The following is a 19,180-nucleotide window of genomic DNA, read 5'->3' as shown; positions in this document are numbered from 1 at the left end:
GAAACTTTAACAAAAGCCCGTACCGAGCTACTGAGCGTCTCTCCTGCAGCAGCTTTAGATCCTTTATAGTGTAGAAAAAATAAATCCAAACGTAAGTAACACCGACAATATTCAGTAACCAATCTCACAAAAAAATAGATAGATAATTTTATACGTATTTTACTAGTTAGCTGTCACCTTGTACAACTTACACCAAGTATGCAAAAAATGCTAACACGAAAAAGTCAACAAAAGTATAAGCCGTAACTAGGGTGATGTTTCTTGAAATAGTGTGATATTCTTCCTGTTGCAGCAAACACATTTTACTATCAAAATTTTTGAAATTGTGTATTTCTCGTTGTAGGTGGTGGACAGTAATCATAGACCTGTTGGATCTACGGCTAATGCAAGACCTCCGATTCACTAACGTCCTGATCGGCACGTCGCTGGTCTTCTTCGTAGACATGATGTTCATGACGTTGCTGCCGCTGTACCTGTTTCACAACAACCTCAGCCGCGAGGAATCCGCATTCTGCATGTCAGTGGCGGGCGTGGCGGACCTGCTAGGCCGATTCACCCTTGTAGTAATAGGGGCCTGTTGCGTCCCCAACAACAGAATCTTATTCCTCATCAGTGCCGCCGTGTCTGTTCTCCTCAGAACAAGTGAGTATCTCAACGAAACAAAAGCATACGATTTCATGATGCACAACTCACAGCCATTGTTGCCATTTTGTGACATGGTACACCGCTGCTTGTGAACGATTTGACCTATAATAGCTGACAGAATTATTATGCCTTATACCAAACACATAGAAAACACTAACTACAAAAATTAAAGCAGTAACGAGATAGTTTCTTTGATAGTTCATAATATTATTTTTTTAGTGCACATAAGCGATGGCCTGTGTTGCGTACGAAAAAAAATGTTTGGAGTTATTATCATTCAAAAGGAATGAAAGAAATTCGGCTATGTAAAGAGTGTCGCTTTCATTCGGATGTCATCTGTTCGTCACATCGTAGAAGGATTTTAATGCCCACAATGAATAGAAGGCATTCCATAACGTCATGAAGGCCAAAGCAACTGTTCAGATAGACTTCGTAGCGCTAGAAGATATCATTAAAATCAAACATCCATTGTATTTGTTATGTGGTATTACTTTTATTGTGTTAACCGGTTTTCGGCTTACAAGGCCATCTTCAGGCATTTACTGAGTATTGTCACTAAAGAAGTTACAATGTTTGTAAACTACACTGGAAGAGAAGTTACATATCTAGATTGAAGCAGAAACGTACAGCAAATAACATCTTCGACAGTTGCTGGAAATGCAATGTAAAAAGTAAAAATTTTAACAGTAAATAAATAAAAACTAACTATACAGGAAAAAACTTTAACACAAAACAGGAACAACAAGCCTACATAATAGTTTATATTAATAAACAAAACCAATAAAATCAAATTAGTGTATTTTTCAACTTTTTTACATTTTAAAATGCAGTACCACCACACTCTCAAAGATAGCATTTAGTGTATGTTCCCTCCACTCCTCCAGTTTCCTGCATCTTCTCCTTTCTATTTATCTTATTGGTATTGCTTAAGTTCCTGATACTTTCTGTGATTAAATTGATAATTCTTTCTTATTGCAGTTGGTTTGTGTATTAATATCCATGTTTTATACCTCTTCAAGTAACCTTGTGAAGTATTAGTTTTGTTTTATTTTATTTTATTGCCTTTGTTTGTTAATATAAACTTATGTGGGCTTCCTGTTCCTGTTTTTCCCTTTTAATTCGGTTTTTATTTATTTACTATTCAATCTTTACATTTTACATTACATTACCACCACACTGTCAAAGATGTTATTCGCTGTACGGCTTTGCTACAACCTAGATGTGTAACTTCTTTCCATTATTGTTTACAAACACTGTAACTTCTTTGGTAAATGTCTGGAGATGGCCTTGTAAGCCGGAAACCGGTTAACACAATAAAAGTAATACTGTAGAACAAAAGCAAACTAGCGCTTTTAATTTATTATAATGTTGTTCTAGTAAGAACCGACAGAAGATTCAGTTAACATAGATTGTATCTTGCGTAGCTCTTCGCACGTGTCTTCCCATTATAGTTCTCCTCCTGAAAGGGCAGTAAATGAAAGAAAAAAAGAAATAAAAGAAAAGAATACAAGATAAAGGTTATGTAGAAGGGTCCAAATAATGCAATACGCATTTTTACATATGTTGTCCAGTTTAACATTTAATGGGTAAAAAACGCATGGCTAGGTAATTTGCCATGTTAGATTCTGCAGGAAAATCTTCGAAAACACGAAAGATATGTTGTTGTTGTTGTTGTCTTCAGTCCTGCGACTGGTTTGATGCAACTCTCCATGCTGCTCTATCCTGTGCAAGCTTCTTCATCTCCCAGTACGTACTGCAGCCTACATCCTTCTGAATCTGCTTAGTGTATTCTCCCTCTACGATTTTTACCATCCACGCTGCCCTCCAATACTAAATTGGTGATCCCTTGATGCCTCAGAACATGTCCTACCAACCGATCCCTTCCTCTAGTCAAGTTGGGCCACAAACTCCTTTTATATCCAATCCTGTTCAATACCTCCTCATTAGTTACGTGATCTACCCATCTAATCTTCAGCATTCTTCTGTAGCACCGCATTTCGAAAGCTTCTATTCTCTTTTTGTCCAAACCATTTATCGTCCATGTTTTACTTCCATACATGGCTACACTCCATACAAATACTTTCAGAAACGACTTCCTGACATTTAAATCTATACTCGATGTTAACAAAATTCCCTTCTTCAGAAACGCTTTCCTTGCCATTAGCAGTCTACATTTTATATCCTCTCTACTTCGACCATCATCAGTTAGTTTGCTCCCCAAATAGCAAAACTCCTTTACTACTTTAAGCGTCACATTTCCTAATCTAATTCCCTCAGCATCACCCGACTTAATTCGACTACATTCCATTATCCTCGTTTTGCTTCTGTTGATGTTTATCTTATATGCTCCTTTCAAGACACTAACCATTCCGTTCAAATGCTCTTCCAAGTCTTTTGCTGTCTCTGACAGACTTACAATGCCATCGCCGAACCTTAAAGTTTGTATTTCTTCTCCATGGATTTTAATACCTACTCCGAATTTTTCTTTTGTTTCCTTTACTGCTTGCTCAATATACAGATTGAATAACATCGGGGAGAGACTACAACCCTGTCTCACTCCCTTCCCAACCACTGCTTCCCTTTCATGTCCCTCAACTCTTATAACTGCCATCTGGTTTCTGTATAAATTGTAAATAGTCTTTCGCTCCCTGTATTTTACCCCTACCACCTTCAGAATTTGAAAGAGAGTATTCCAGTCAACGTTGTCAAAAGCTTTCTCCTTTTAGATTACGCTGATACTATAGCTCCCTACTTAGCACTCATATACAACCGCTCGCTCACCGATAGATCTGTACCTACAGATTGGAAAATTGCGCATGTCGCACCAGTGTTCAAGAAGGGTAGTAGGAGTAATCCATTTAACTACAGACCTATATCATTGACGTCGGTTTGCAGTAGGGTTTTGGAGCATATACTGTATTCAAACATTATGAATCACCTCGAAGGGAACGATCTATTGACACATAATCAGCATGGCTTCAGAAAACATCGCTCTTGTGCAACGCAGCTAGCTCTTTATTCGCACGAAGTAATGGCCGCTATCGACAGGGGATCTCAAGTTGATTCCGTATTTCTAGATTTCCGGAAAGCTTTTGACACCGTTCCTCACAAGCGACTTCTAATCAAGCTGCGGAGCTATGGGGTATCGTCTCAGTTGTGCGACTGGATTCGTGATTTCCTGTCAGGAAGGTCGCAGTTCGTAGTAATAGACGGCAAATCATCGAGTAAAACTGAAGTGATATCAGGTGTTCCCCAGGGAAGCGTCCTGGTACCTCTACTGTTCCTGATCTATATAAATGACCTGGGTGACAATCTGAGCAGTTCTCTTAGACTGTTCGCAGATGATGCTGTAATTTACCGTCTAGTAAGGTCATCCGAAGACCAGTATCAGCTGCAAAGCGATTTAGAAAAGATTGCTGCATGGTGTGTCAGGTGGCAGTTGACGCTAAATAACGAAAAGTGTGAGATGATCCACATGAGTTCCAAAAGAAATCCGTTGGAATTCGATTACTCGATAAATAGTACAATTCTCAAGGCTGTCAATTCAACTAAGTACCTGGGTGTTAAAATTACGAACAACTTCAGTTGGAAGGACCACATAGATAATATTGACGGGAAGGCGAGCCAAAGGTTGCGTTTCATTGGCAGGACACTTAGAAGATGCAACAAGTCCACTAAAGAGACAGCTTACACTACACTCGTTCGTCCTCTGTTAGAATATTACTGCGCGGTGTGGGATCCTTACCAGGTGGGATTGACGGAGGACATCGAAAGGGTGCAAAAAAGGGCAGCTCGTTTTGTATTATCGCGTTATAGGGGAGAGAGTGTGGCAGATATGATACACGAGTTGGGATGGAAGTCATTACAGCATAGACGTTTTTCGTCGTGGCGAGACCTTTTTACGAAATTTCAGTCACCAACTTTCTCTTCCGAATGCGAAAATATTTTGTTGAGCCCAACCTACATAGGTAGGAATGATCATCAAAATAAAATAAGAGAAATCAGAGCTCGAACAGAATGGTTTAGGTGTTCGTTTTTCCGCTCGCTGTATGGGAGTGGAATAGTAGAGATAAAGAATGATTGTGGTTCGATGAACCCTCTGCCAAGCACTTAAATGTGAATTGCAGAGTAGTCATGTAGATGTAGATGTAGATGTAGATAGATGTCTACAAATGCTATAAACATAGCTTTGCCTTTTCTTAATCTAGCTTCTAAGAAAAGTCGTAGGGTCAGTATTGCCTCACGTATTACCATATTTCTACGGTATCCAAACTGATCTTCCCCGAGTTCGGCTTCTACCAGTTTTTCCATTCGCCTGTAAAGAATTCGGGTTAGTATTTTGCAGCAGTGGCTTGTCAAACTGATAGTTCGGTAATTTTCACATCTATCAACATCTGATTTCTTTCGAATTGGAATTATTATATTCTTCTTGAACTCTGAGGGCATTTCGCCTGTCGACCGAGCGAGGTGGCGCAGTGGTTAGCACACTGGACTCGAATTCGGGAGGACGACGGTCCAATCCCGCGTCCGGCCATCCTGATTTAGGTTTCCCTAAATCGCTCCAGGCAAATGCCGGGATGGTTCCTTTGAAAGGGCACGGCCGAATTCCCTCCCCGTCCTTCCCTAATCCAACGAGACCGATGACCTCGCTGTTTTGTCTCTTCCCCAAAACACCCCTCCCCCCCCCTTTCGCCTGTCTTTTGCTCAGCAGATGGTAGAGTTTTTGTCAAGACTGGCTCTCCCAAGGCTGTCAATAGCTCTAATGGAATGTTGTCTACTCCCAGGCCCTTGTTTCGACTTAGGTCTTTCAGTGCTCTGTCAAACTCTTCACGCAGTATCATATCTCCCCATTCATCTTCATCTACACCCTCTTCCATTTCCATAATATTCTCCTGAAGTATATCGCCCTTGTATAGACCCTCTATATACTCCTTCCACCTTTCTGCTTTCCCCTCTTTGCTTAGAACAGGGTTTCCATCTGAGCTCTTGATATTCATACAAGTGGTTTTATATTCTCCAAAGGTCTATTTAATTTTCCTGTAGGCAGTATCTATCTTACACCTAGTGAGATAAACCTCTACGTCCTTACATTTGCCCTTTAGCCGTCCCTGCTTAGCCATTTTTCACTTCCTGTCGATCTCATTTTTGAGACGTTTGTATTCCTTTTTGCCTGCTTCATGTACTGCATTTTTATATTTTCTTCTTTCATCAATTAAATTCAATATTTCTTCTGTTACCCAAGGATTTCTACTAGCCCACGTCTTTTTACCTACTTGATCCTCTGCTGCCTTCACTATTTCATCCCTCAAAGCTACCCATTCTTCTTCTACTGTATTTCTTTTCACCATTCATGTCACTTGTTCCATCATGCCCTCCCTGAAACTCTGTAAAACTTTTGGTTTAGTCAGTTTATCCACGTCCCATCTCCTTAAATTCCCACCTTTTTGTAGTTTCTTCAGTTTTAGTCTACAGTTCATAACCAATAGATTGTGGTCAGAATCCACATCTGTCCCTGGAAATGTCTTACAATTTAAAGCCTGGTTCCTAAATCTCTGTCTTACCATTATATAATCTATCTGATTCCTTTTAGTACCTCCAGGGTTTTTCCATGTATACAACCTTCTTTTATGAGTCTTCAAACAAGTGTTAGCTATGATTAAGGTGGTTTCTATGCAAAATTCTACCAGGCGGCTTCCTCTTTCATATCTCCCCCCCCCCCCCCCAATCCATATTCATCTACTACGTTTCCTTCTCTCCATTTTCCTATTACCGAATTCCAGTCACCCATGACTATTAAATTTTCGTCCCCCTTCACTATCTGAATAATGTCTTTTATCTCATCATACATTTCTTCAATTTCTTCGTCATCTGCAGAGCTAGTTGGTACACAAATTTGTACTAATGTAGTAGGCGTTGGCTTCGTGTCTATATTGGCCACAATAATGCGTTCACTATGCTGTTTGTATCAGCTTACCCGCACTCCTACTTTTTTATTCATTATTAAACCTACTCCTGCATTACCCCTATTTGATTTTGTATTTATAACCCTGTATTCACCTGACCAAAACTCTTGTTCCTCCTGCCACCGAACTTCACTAATTCGCACTATATCTAACTTTAACCTATCCCTTTCCCTTTTTAAATTTTCTACCTTACCTGCCCGAGTAAGGGATCTGACATTCCACGCTCCGATCCGTAAAACGCCAGTTTTCTTTCTCCTGATAACGACGTCCTCTTGAGTAGTCCCCGCCCGGAGATCCGAATGGGGGACTATTTTACGTTCGTAATATTTTACCCAAGAGGACGCCATCATCATTTAACCATACAGTAAAGCTGCATGCCCTCGAGAAAAATTACGGCTGTAGTTTCCCCTTGCTTTCACGCATTTTCAGTACCAGCAGAGCAAGGCCGTTTTGTTTAGTGTTACAAGGCCAGATCAGTCAGTCATCCAGACTGTTGCCCCTGCAACTACTGAAGAGGCTGCTGCCTCTCTTCAGGAACCACACGTTTGTCTCGCCTCTCAACAGATACCCCTCCGTTGTGGTTGCACCTATTGCACCTACGGTACGGCTATCTGTATTGCTGAGGCACCCAAGCCTACCCACCAACGGCATGTTGCATGGTTCATGGGGTGGGGGGTGGGTATTATCGAATATAGTGTTCAAAAGTTTTTGGAGGAGGAAGCAGACTTGAAAAAGACCTTGAGACACGCAAAGATTCCAGATGGATAGCCTCACTGTGGAACAGAGACTTAGAAACGAAGTAAGGCGTACAGGTATGAGTAAAAAGAAGATAACTGCTAGAAACCTTGGGTAATCTAACAAATCAACTGGACCGACGAAAGAAGAAAATTAAAAAATATGGATGAAAAGAGAGGAATAGGTCGATATCTAATTCAAAAGCCACTTAGTAGTGAAATTTGTACGAAGTGCAAGGAACCCAAGGCGCAATGGCTGCAGGAAAAATGGGAAGATATAGGAAACGAAGTAATCAATCGTCGTTAACCAGAGAGAAAAGTCAAAACAAACTTCCGTGAATTGAAACGAAAGCGTCAAAATTAAGAATGCACGAGGGATTCCATTATTAAACCCGGAGAAGACAACAGATAGGCGGGAAAAGTACCTTGAAAGCCTCTGCGATGGGGAGGAATTGCCTGATGACATAACAGTAAAAGGATTGGGAGTTGATTCCGAAAACAAAGTATCTAGTTTTACAGCCAGGGTTTAACTGAGGTTTGGAAGACTTGCTGTAAGATAAAACTAAGTGGGAGAAGTGGAAATAAAACGTCTACTCGTGTTGGTTTGTAGAATCTACCAGTCTGGAGACATGTCATCAGACTTTCGGAAAAGTATCTTACACAGTCACAAAGAGATTAATGACATATAAGAGCGAGGATTGCCGCACAACTAACAGCTAATGCGTCGACAGTGCTGACAAGAATAATATACAGAATAATGGAGAAGAAAACTAACAATTGGTTAAACGACGATGGTTATTGATGTAGGAAAGGTAGAAGTATGGGAGGTAGACTGCTGACGCTGTGCTTGATAATAGAAGCAAGATTTTAGAACATCAAGACACTTTCATCGGATTTGTCAACTTGGGAAGAGCTTTCAGCACTGTAAGAAGGTGCAATGATACGTATGAACTGTGCGGAAAGGGGGGTAATGTATAACATGCACAAGAATTACGAACTGTTCGAGCTGTAGACTGAAGACTGAAGAAGCAATGACCGAAATAAACGAAGGTTTAGGAGTGAGATTCAGATTCCATGTGAGATGATATCAATGCTAAGATTCATTGATGACATTGCCATTCTCACAGCAGGAGAATTGCTTAATAGAACAAACAGCTAATGATCACAGGAGACGGATAGACAGTTACCCTAAGGAAGATGACTATAACGAGGAATAGCAGATATGAAATTGGCATTAACTTAACAATAACATTGGGAACCACAAAGTAGACAGAGTAAAGGAATTCTAGTAAACCGACAAAGGAAGGTGGACACACAATGTAGACCAACATATACAATAAGGGCGATCCTGAATAAATGAAGTCCGCTAGTATAAATCACAGGCATTCATTTGAGGAATAAATTGCAAAGAACGCAGGTTTCATGCACTGTATGGTACTGAATCATGGAGAGTGTGAAAATCGGAAAAGAAGGGGATAAAAGCATTTGAGATGTGATGGATAGAAGGAAGTTGAAAATTAGGTAGACTTATAAGGTATGGAGAGATAATCTGCAGAACCCGTGAAGAAAGAAACATGTGGAAAATACAGAAAAGAGCAAGGAACAAAATGATAGGACTTGAGTTAACTCATCAGGGAATAAATTCCATGGTACTTGACAGAGCCGTAAGGAGTAAGAACTGTGGAAGAAGGCACATATTGGAATATATCCAGCAAATAATTGAGGACGTTGGGCGCAGGTCCTACTCTGAGATGAAGAGGTTGGCACAGGAGACCATTTCCTGCCTCGGTACATCAGTCCAGTCAGAAGGCTGATGACTCAAAGCTCTTAAATAAAAGTATTTAGATGTACACTACATACAGACATAATGTTTATTTCATTGCATTCATTTGTAAAAATACCTTATCTGTGACCAAAGTAGAAGTAGTCACAATCAAGCTGCAGTAGCCCATTGTAAACAGTACTGTAAGGTGCTTAAAATGTTATTAGGAAGGCAGAGAGTATTTGGTACGCAATTACAGTAGCTAATTCACAAGATAAAATTAAAACCACATAGTCAGTTATGAAGGAAGTGTCTGCTCAGCAGGACAAGGTCGACGATATAAAGTCAGTTCGTAGTAAAAATGTTTCTGTTATTGATAAATCAGACATATCTACAGTATTTTTCAGTCATTTTCGGAGCATTCCTGGTGAATTAAATAAAAAATTAGTTTCTACAGGGAATCATATAACTCTCTTGGTAAATGCCGTCCCGAGACTGATATCTGAAATACTCCTCTGTGATACAGACAAGGGGGAGACAGAGTCAATAACTAAATCACTGAAGACTAAGGACTCTAATGGATAAGATGGAGTGCCTAGCAGAATATTGAAGTACTGTGCTGCACATGATAGACCTGTATTCAGCCATATTTGTAATTTTTCCTTTGGAATGGTAAGCTTCCTGAACAATTAAAGTGCTCAGTATTAAAGATACTTTATAAAAAGGTAGAAAAGGATAATTTAGACAATTTTAGACCTATTTCTATGCCATCAGTGTTTGCTAAAGGTATTGAAAATGATTATACCTTAATTTATCTGATAATTGATCATTTTATACCGCTCAATTTGCTATCAAATGAACAGTTAGGCTTTAGAAGTCGTTTAACAACTGAAAATGCTATATTCTCTTTTCTCTGTGGGGTACAGGCTGGGTTAAACAAAAGGTTTCGAACGCAAGGCATATTTTTTGATTTAACTAAGACATTTATTGTGTTGATCACAGAATATTGCTCCAGAAGTTGGACCATTACAGAATACAGGGAGTAGCTCACAGATGGTTCGCCTCTTACTTTAGTAACAGGCAGCAAAAAGTCATTATCAACAGTGTTGAGAATGGCTCTGATGTAGGGTGTGAGTGGGGTATTGTCAAATGTGGGGTGCCCCAGGGATCCTGGAAATTGAAATAAGAACACCGTGAATTCATTGTCCCAGGGAGGGAAAACTTTATTGACACATTCCTGGGGTCAGATACATCACATGATCACACTGACAGAACCACAGGCACATAGACACAGGCAACAGAGCATGCACAATGTCGGCACTAGTACAGTGTATATCCACCTTTCGCAGCAATGCTGGCTGCTATTCTCCCATGGAGACGATCGTAGAGATGCTGGATGTAGTCCTGTGGAACGGCTTGCCATGCCATTTCCACCTGGCGCCTCAGTTGGACCAGCGTTCGTGCTGGACGTGAAGACCGCGTGAGATGACGCTTCATCCAGTCCCAAACATGCTCAATGGGGGACAGATCCGTAGATCTTGCTGGCCAGGGTAGTTGACTTACACCTTCTAGAACACGTTGGGTGGCACGGGATACATGCGGACGTGCATTGTACTGTTGGAACAGCAAGTTCCCTTGCCGGTCTAGGAATGGTAGAACGATGGGTTCAATGACGGTTTGGATGTACCGTGCACTATTCAGTGTCCCCTCGACGATCACCAGAGGTGTACGGCCAGTGTAGGAGATCGCTCCCCACACCATGATGCTGGGTGTTGGCCATGTGTGCCTCGGTCGTATGCAGTCCTGATTGTGGCGCTCACCTGCACGGCGCCAAACACGCATACGACCATCATTGGCACCAAGGCAGAAGCGACTCTCATCGCTGAAGACGACACGCCTCCATTCGTCCCTCCATTCACGCCTGTCGCGACACCACTGGAGGCGGGGTGCACGATGTTGGGGCGTGAGCGGAAGACGGCCTAACGGTGTGCGGGACCGTAGCCCAACTTCATGGAGACGGTTGCGAATGGTCCTCGCCGATACCCCAGGAGCAACAGTGTCCCTAATTTGCTGCGAATTGGCGGTGCGGTCCCCTACGGCACTGCGTAGTATCCTACGGTCTTGGCTTGCATCCGTGCGTCGCTGCGGTCCGGTCCCAGGTCGACGGGCACGTGCACCTTCCGCCGATCACTGGCGACAACATCGATGTACTGTGGAGACCTCACGCCCCACGTGTTGAGCAATTCGGCGGTACGTCCACCCGGCCTCCCGCATGCCCTCTATAAGCCCTCGCTCAAAGTCCGTCAACTGCACATACGGTTCACGTCCACGCTGTCGCGGCATGCTACCAGTGTTAAAGACTGCAATGGAGCTCCGTATGCCACGGCAAACTGGCTGACACTGACGGCGGCGGTGCACAAATGCTGCGCAGCTAGCGCCATTCGACGGCCAACACCGCGGTTCCTGGTGTGTCCGCTATGCCGTGCGTGTGATCATTGCTTGTACAGCCCTCGCAGTGTCCGGAGCAAGTATGGTGGGTCTGACACACCGGTGTCAATGTGTTCTTTTTTCCATTTCCAGGAGTGTATAAATGAGATGTCCTCTAGCATTGCGGGTAACTTGAACATATATCTATTTGCTGATGACATTAGCTTGGTAGTAATGGATGTTGTATGAAACATTGGCTCAGTTTCAAACAGTGTAGGTCATGACATAAGCTAAATCACAGGAAGTCTCAGATTTTACAGTATCTAACATGTAATTCAACAAAACCTGACATCTTAATTTCTCAGAATGGTCATATGATTAGTGAAACTGAACAGTTCAGATTTCTAGGTGTTCAGATAGAAAAAAACTGTCGTGGAAAGCCGAGGTTTAGGATCTTCTTCAAATACTTAATGCTGCCATTTTTACTATTCGAACGCTATCTGAAGTAAGTGATTGTTGGACACGATAATTAGTCTACATTGCTTACTTTCATTTGCTTATGTCATATGCTATTATAATTTGGGGTAGTGCTTCCCATCCTAAACGGATATTTTTGGCTCAGAAGCGGGCGGTTCGGGCAATAAGTGGTGTAAGTTCGCGAACATCTTGTCGACCTCTGTTCACTAATCTGCTTATTTAGACATATTTGACAATATATATATTATTCACTGTCTTTTCTTGTAAACAACATCAGCTTATTTCCAAAGAATAAGCAGCTTTTACTCAGTTAATAGTAGGCAGATATCAAACCGGCATTTGGATCGGACTTTATTAACTCTTGTGCAGAAAAGTGTGCAGTATACTGCTGTATCCATTTTCAGTAAGTTACCACAAGAATTCAAGAATCTTATCAGTAATCCACGCGCTTTCAAAGCTGAAGAGTGTCCTCATGGGTCACTCCTGTTCTGTCGAGGAGTTCCTTGAAAAATTAAGCTGATACTTCTTGTGCTGTTGATTGCGTTAAACTAATGGCTTGACTTTTTCGGGTTCATTAACATTTTATTGTTATCTGTTATTACTTTTACATTGTAATTTCTTGAACTGACACGTTCCATGACGTTGGAGATTTGCTTCTCAATTTGGTCCTATGGAACGTGACGTATAAATAAATGAAGTCAAACAAGTTAATATTTCTATGTTTGCAGTGTACATCTTCTTCGCGGATTACACGTCCGTTATGGTGCTGTCAGCACTGCTGGGCTACTCCAAGTGCTTCATCCTGTGCGTCTTCACACTGGTCCTGGGAGAGGTGTGCAGCCCGGATCGCTTCCCCGCTGCCTTCGGACTGCAGAGCGTCTTCACTGGGCTCCTCAACGTCGCCTTCGGGCCTCTTCTAGGTAAATATCTGAAGGACCTCCCTAAAAGGCTCACACGATAACTACACGTAGATTTGTGTGTTTGGGTTGCACATAAGGTTTTTTCCGATTAGGCGACTCTCCATCCAGTCCAGAGATTTATAGCTTTAGGATATACTCTGTTATGTACTTTTTTTTACTCACCAGTCTTGTGCCAAAGTCTTCATTTCAGAGTTACATGTGCTCCCTTTGTTGGATGTGTTCCAATCCCTGTCTACTCCTACAGTCTTTCCGTCTATAACTGATTCAAATACGACGGAAGTTTTCCTGGAGGCTTAAAACATAGCCTATCATCCTTGTCTCCTCTTGTCAGTGTTTCCCATGTATTCCTTTCTTCGTCGATTCTGTGAAGAACCTCCTCGTTCCATATCTTGTCAGACCACGTAATTTTCAACATTCTTCTATAATACCACGTATATCACATGCGTCGATTCTCCTCTTTTTCGCTTTTCCCAGAGTTCATCATTCACTTCCCACAGAATGCTGTGCTCCAAACGCATATTCTCAGAAATTTCTTCCTGGAGTTAAGCCCTAAATTTGATACTAGTAGACGTCTTTTGATTAATGACGCACTCCGTGTTACTCTACATTCCCCTTGCTTCATCCTCCACATATTATTTTTATTTCAAGGTAGCAAAATTCCTTAACTTCGTTTGCTTCATGGACGCCAAAGTAGATATTAAATTTGTCACTACTCTTATTTCTGATGCTTTCGTATTGCTTCGGTTTCGTCTCAATACACATTCTGTTCTCGTTTGATTGTTTACTCCATTCAGTAGGTTCTGTAAGTCCTCTTCTTCAGTTTCATTGAGGATAGGAATAATATCAACACATCTTATCATTGACAATCTTTCTCCCTGAATTTTAATCCCATTCTTGAAACTTTTTTTCATTTCTGGCTTTGCTTCTTAGACGTGTAGATTCAACAGTAGGGGCGAAAGACTGTAGCCCTGTCTTACATCCTTTCTAATCCGAGAACTTTGTTCTGCGTCTTCTATTCTTATGCCTGCACCATGTTATACTGTCGAATGGCTAACTGCTGAAATTAATTGATTCTACATTCAGAAGATTGAAATTAAGTAAACACTACATATTGTGTATTTTCTGTTGAAACTGCGAAACGAAACTAGCACTACGTCTATTTTTTGGTGTACATCATGTTATTTAAGTATTGCGTATTTTCTCATTCTTAAATTTGATACAGCGTTATCACATTAAATCGACAGAGTTTTTTATTATCATGGAAAAAAAAAACATTTGTTGATCCAAAGTACGGAAATTTTGTAAAATCACACACTTTTTATAGAAAATAAATGTGGTTTATTGCTATGTCGAAGAAAACTCAAATACTTCACAAAGACTTTGAGACAGACACGAAGACACTGAGACAGACACGAAGACAGACCTCGCAGTTACTATCTTGGTAGTAATGGCATCTTTTTAATAATTAATGTTTTTTTTCATTATCAGATAATTAATCAGTGACAATTGACTTGTCAAAAAATGGTTCAAATGGCTCTGAGCACTATGCGACTTAACTTCTGGGGACATCAGTCGCCTAGAAGATAGAACTAATTAAACCTAACTAACCTAAGGACATGACACACATCCATGCCCGAGGCAGGATTCGAACCTGCGACTGGAGCGGTCGCTCGGCTCCAGACTGTAGCTCCTAGAACCGCACGGCCACTCCAGCCGGTTTTGATTTGTCACTTTACAAGTGAATTTATAAATTATTATGCGTCGTAATTTACTTAACACTTCCTCCAATTATTAATAATTTACAGACTCTCAGGGAATTTACAGTTTTTCCATAGATGCAAATTATTTTACATTAATTCACTCTGCATTTGGTATTTGTTTTGGGGATTAACAATTCCTCAAATGTATGCAGTGGTTGTTTAATATGGCGTTATTGTGTACAATCATATTCTGAACCAGCATATTTTTGTATAAATTCTGTGATATTATGTTACATCTAACATATTAATGATATGTTATCTCAAAAGCTTAGTTATTCACCAAGTTTTACATCCCCGGACGAACATACGTTCTAACTTTCAACTTATGGAAATATCAAGTTTTTTAATGTAATTCATTTCAACAACTGAGATTTTCGTGACTTTACCTAACCTCCAGGATACAAAGAAAGACTTATCTGAAGGAAAAAGCACAACAACACAACATTTGATCTGTAAAAAAAGGCATAAATTCTGCACTATAAATGCGTAATGACATAATCGGCTTCGAGCCCCGAGTCACGTGACTTAGATATTTATTTCAGTAAAATGACGTCATGCGCAGTGTCCACTCTATAATTTTTTACATTTGCCACATTACGTGAAATGAATTGCAAAAACAGCATTAAACTGTGGAGAGCAAAGCAAATGAAAAAAAGAGAAAAACGCATTTTAGATTGAGCGTTACAATTACGTCCTAGTTTTATTACAGGAAATAATGTAATGTTGTTTCAATAATTTTCTTTCAGTTTTTATAGTTCAATCAATCATCAAATCAAAATAGTTTATAACATATTTTGTAACACCAAATTTAAGCTTTCGGAATGTGTAAAACTTGTAATTTAAATATTAAATTCCGTACTACAATTCACAGGCACCAGCACATTAGTACAATTCCGTTTCTGTTTTTCAGGTAAACTAAAGGATTTGACTGGCAGCTTTAGTTCAAGTATCTGGGTTCTTACCGTCCTTGGCTTATTGTGTGTAATACCGTGGACCCTGGAGCTTTCTGTGACTGAAATAAGAAAACGAAAGAAGAAGGCGCACGTATGAAAGGAAGCTAAGTATCTCGTCGGCCCTACTCTGGTCATCGGCAGAAGTCTCCGACGTACACCGTGTCACCTTGCAGATATCAGGACTGGGCCGTATACTGTGCTAACTGTTAGTGTTGCCCTGTATGTATCACCGCAAGACGCGTCATCTCAATATGTCTCGCTAGTAACTTTAAACCAGAAGGTAGATGTGACAATGGGCACTTAGAAGGACGCGAATGTTCATAAGCTCAGCTATTAAATTAGCGCAGACATCGATTTTAACTGCGCACTTGACTCTCCATCACGTGTAAAATGCAGCTCGTCTGACGTTTGGCAGTCATGTCGTACCAGTGTTTCGGCGACATTGTTCGTGAATTTATGTGTAGCCCGAGTGTCCTCAGGTCTCGGCTTAGTAATTCGTCACATGAAATGTACAGATAGATGTACTTTTATGTTTTTCCTGTACAGAACAAACATCATTAACTTAATATACGTATGTAACGATAATTTATTTTCATTCGAATACATTTTGTAATGCTTTTAGAATCAATATTATTCTGACACGGCAGATTTTTTAGATATGTTGATAATGCTTTCAAGGTTAACAGAGGTTTCCTCTCATGAAATATTCAGTTTTCTTCTTGCTATTCTCCTATACCCAGTTTCCTACAGGACATCATTTTCTTTTATGACGAGCTATATCTACATTTCATATATTATGACTAACTACTAGTCATGCTGTTGCAATAAAAGTACACATGTGCACACAGTAGTCCGGAGGTGAGTACACGGTGAATTTAAAAGAAATCGTAAGTTTCAGACGAACCTCCATTAACATAAAGTCCTGTAATGTCCAGAGAAAGAGCTTTGAGACTTTGTGAAAGAAGTACTAGACTGAAAATGGTCACCTATAATTACTTGTTACCTACAGCATGTTAAGAAATTTGAAAGGAAGGTCAGCGTTGGTCGTAATATTGATGGTTTATTGACAGCAAAATCGATTTTCAATCACATAGTGATCATCTTCAGTGCTGTGGTGTACAAATTAAACTCATAGGTACTGGTATCAAGTTATGATCAGTAACCAAAGCTAAGAAACGATCATAATAGAGTTATTGTGATCGTTTTCTAGCTTTTGTTACTGATCATAACTTGATACCAGTACCTATGAGTTTAATTTGTACACCACAGCACTGAAGATGATCACTATGTGATTGAAAATCGATTTTGCTATCAATAAACCATCAATATTACGGCCAACGCTGACCTTCCTTCAATTTCACGTATATGGTAGGTGTGCACGCAGCACTCGATGGAGTCGCCAATCACTACAGCATGTTTGTATTTAATGTAAATACTACATAAAACTGCAACCAGTCCCTTTTTTGAGTAGTTATTTATTATTCCATGAACCGGTTTTCGAACCTTTCCAGGTACATCTTCAGATGGTTTTTTGGAAGTTACATCACAATCTCTAGCATTATGCTGGGTGCTGGCCCTGTGACAAGAAGATGGAACACGTTTCAATGTATGGCCGTGACTATTGTACATCTGTCGATATGGATGCAAATTTAGTTTTTTTACTTACTGTGACAGTAAGGGTTTCTTTTTCCGTTAGTGTCCATCAGTCTCCTTCCATTGATGGCCAGTTGGTACATCACTTCACACACTTTTACGAATACAGATTGTGTGCAGAGACGCGGATAATCAGACTGTACACCCATCGTGGACGAGGTAGCTCATGGCAGCAGCAATGGCTGCCCACGTGAGACGAGGCAAACAGTAAGCTGTTTGTTCACAGGGGCGATAGGTAGCAGCTGAACAGCCGCTCTGCCCCGCAATCGAACGACAAACTTCCGATATAGAGTCTGGCAGCAGCTGAGGTAGGACTAGAGGGCACCACCTCCACAATATTCGGCTCAGCGCAAACCGTAGAGAAGCAGCTAACAGCGACACAGTTTGGAGGTGAAATGCTGTTGATTCCCATAGACTCGTAGGCTTTCCGAGTGTAGTAGATCATCCTTGGAGATGGTGACTGGTATACCGCAGTATCTCTGACTAGAAATGCAGATTATTTGTACAGGCGTAGCATGTTCTTGTTTTGCTAAAGCATTAATTTCTATTACATAAGCCATAACTGGACCATGGCTCGGATGCGAAGCAATCAGCTTATCTACGCCACTGCAGATCTACTTCTCTGCTGCGCCGACGATGTCACGACACTACACTGTCTGCTGTTCCGAGCTATGTGGTAACGACTCGGAGTCTTCCGAAAGTATCTGGGTATTTGGCTTACGAGCAGGTAAGCTCCCTCACATAACTTCGCCGGGCTCGCTCGAAGTGGTCCGTTTCCACAGCTTCTTGCATTAGCTGCAGAAGATGTCTCGCTTTCATGCAGCCATGGCCTGTAAATTATTTGCGGTGAACAATGTGCAAAGTGTAAGAAATGTCGAAAAATAAATTACTCTCGAATTCTGATTCTGAATTAACTGCAACAAAGCAGAAAGACATAATTTGTAATGCAGCTATTTACAAATAACATTAATTCATTCAGAATGTTCCATAGATCCCATAAGGAAAGTGCCACTTTATAAATTGTAAGGGAGAAGAATAGAAATGTCTTATGACCTCTGAATGAACAATTAACTGACTTTCACCGTACCACTACCAAGATTTTCTTGTTTCACTTAGTACCACTCGGTTTATAATGACCCCAGTAGTAGAGGTGCAGTATACGTTCTGGCAAAAAAACTCCATTAGCACCTTTTGGCTAGCGCCATATTGAAAGCCAATGAAGACAAGTGTCGAGGTCACTGAGGGAGGAAAGATGGAGGTTGCACAATGGGAATCAAGCTCCGTCCCGGCCCCATTTTGTTCTGGTGCAATAGGAATCATTCAGGTTCTCTGCTCTGCTCTGGACGGAACCCTTTGATCCATTTTGTATTGAATTCTGCACTTACAATAAATTATTCCAATTATCAAAATGATCTGAACGATCAGATGGGAACGCACCAGCACTATACTGGCGTTACACACGTGTTATGCCAGGATCGCACTGACATGAATGTCATCATTTGCTCTCCATGGCCTGTGCTCTATGAGAAGCATAGTTAAACAAGTGTCAGGACTTGACGCATATCCGCTGTTGTGTGCGTGATCACGACTGCGTCGCCGACCTGGCTTTAACCGAAGAATGTCTCTTTTTGTGGATGAATTATTTCAAAGTATTTTTCTTACGCGAATGTGAGCTCTTTTATTAAAAAATATTTCCAGCTGCCTATGAGAAAGGCAAAAAAAAACGCGTATAGACTGCACATTTAAATCTCATTATAAAAAAGCTTGTGGCTTAAACGAATCGGAGAAATTCTATTCTCATGTGTTTTATAAAAAGACAAATTGAATCTCCCCACTTATCTTGTCTTCATCTATCTAAGCGGAAGTGTCTCTGTAGCAGATATATC

At 40.7% G+C, this 19,180-nt stretch overlaps 1 protein-coding gene across 1 annotated transcript in view; it reads left to right on the top strand.

Annotated features, from left to right (window-relative positions):
• The window catches only part of LOC126354826 (monocarboxylate transporter 9-like), a 92,218-nt gene extending 75,526 nt beyond the window's left edge, over positions 1 to 16,692 (top strand). The window contains exons 7-9 of the mRNA XM_050004769.1: positions 344 to 642; positions 12,737 to 12,928; positions 15,599 to 16,692. Of these exons, the coding sequence (XP_049860726.1) occupies positions 344 to 642; positions 12,737 to 12,928; positions 15,599 to 15,738 (631 nt within the window). The 3' untranslated portion in view covers positions 15,739 to 16,692. The remainder of the gene's footprint in view (positions 1 to 343; positions 643 to 12,736; positions 12,929 to 15,598) is intronic.
• Positions 16,693 to 19,180: the final 2,488 nt, after the last annotated feature.

The sequence above is a fragment of the Schistocerca gregaria genome, chromosome 3, assembly GCF_023897955.1.
Source record: "Schistocerca gregaria isolate iqSchGreg1 chromosome 3, iqSchGreg1.2, whole genome shotgun sequence".
NCBI classification, from domain to species: Eukaryota; Metazoa; Arthropoda; class Insecta; order Orthoptera; family Acrididae; genus Schistocerca; species Schistocerca gregaria.
This window is presented reverse-complemented; position numbering and strand designations above follow the sequence as displayed.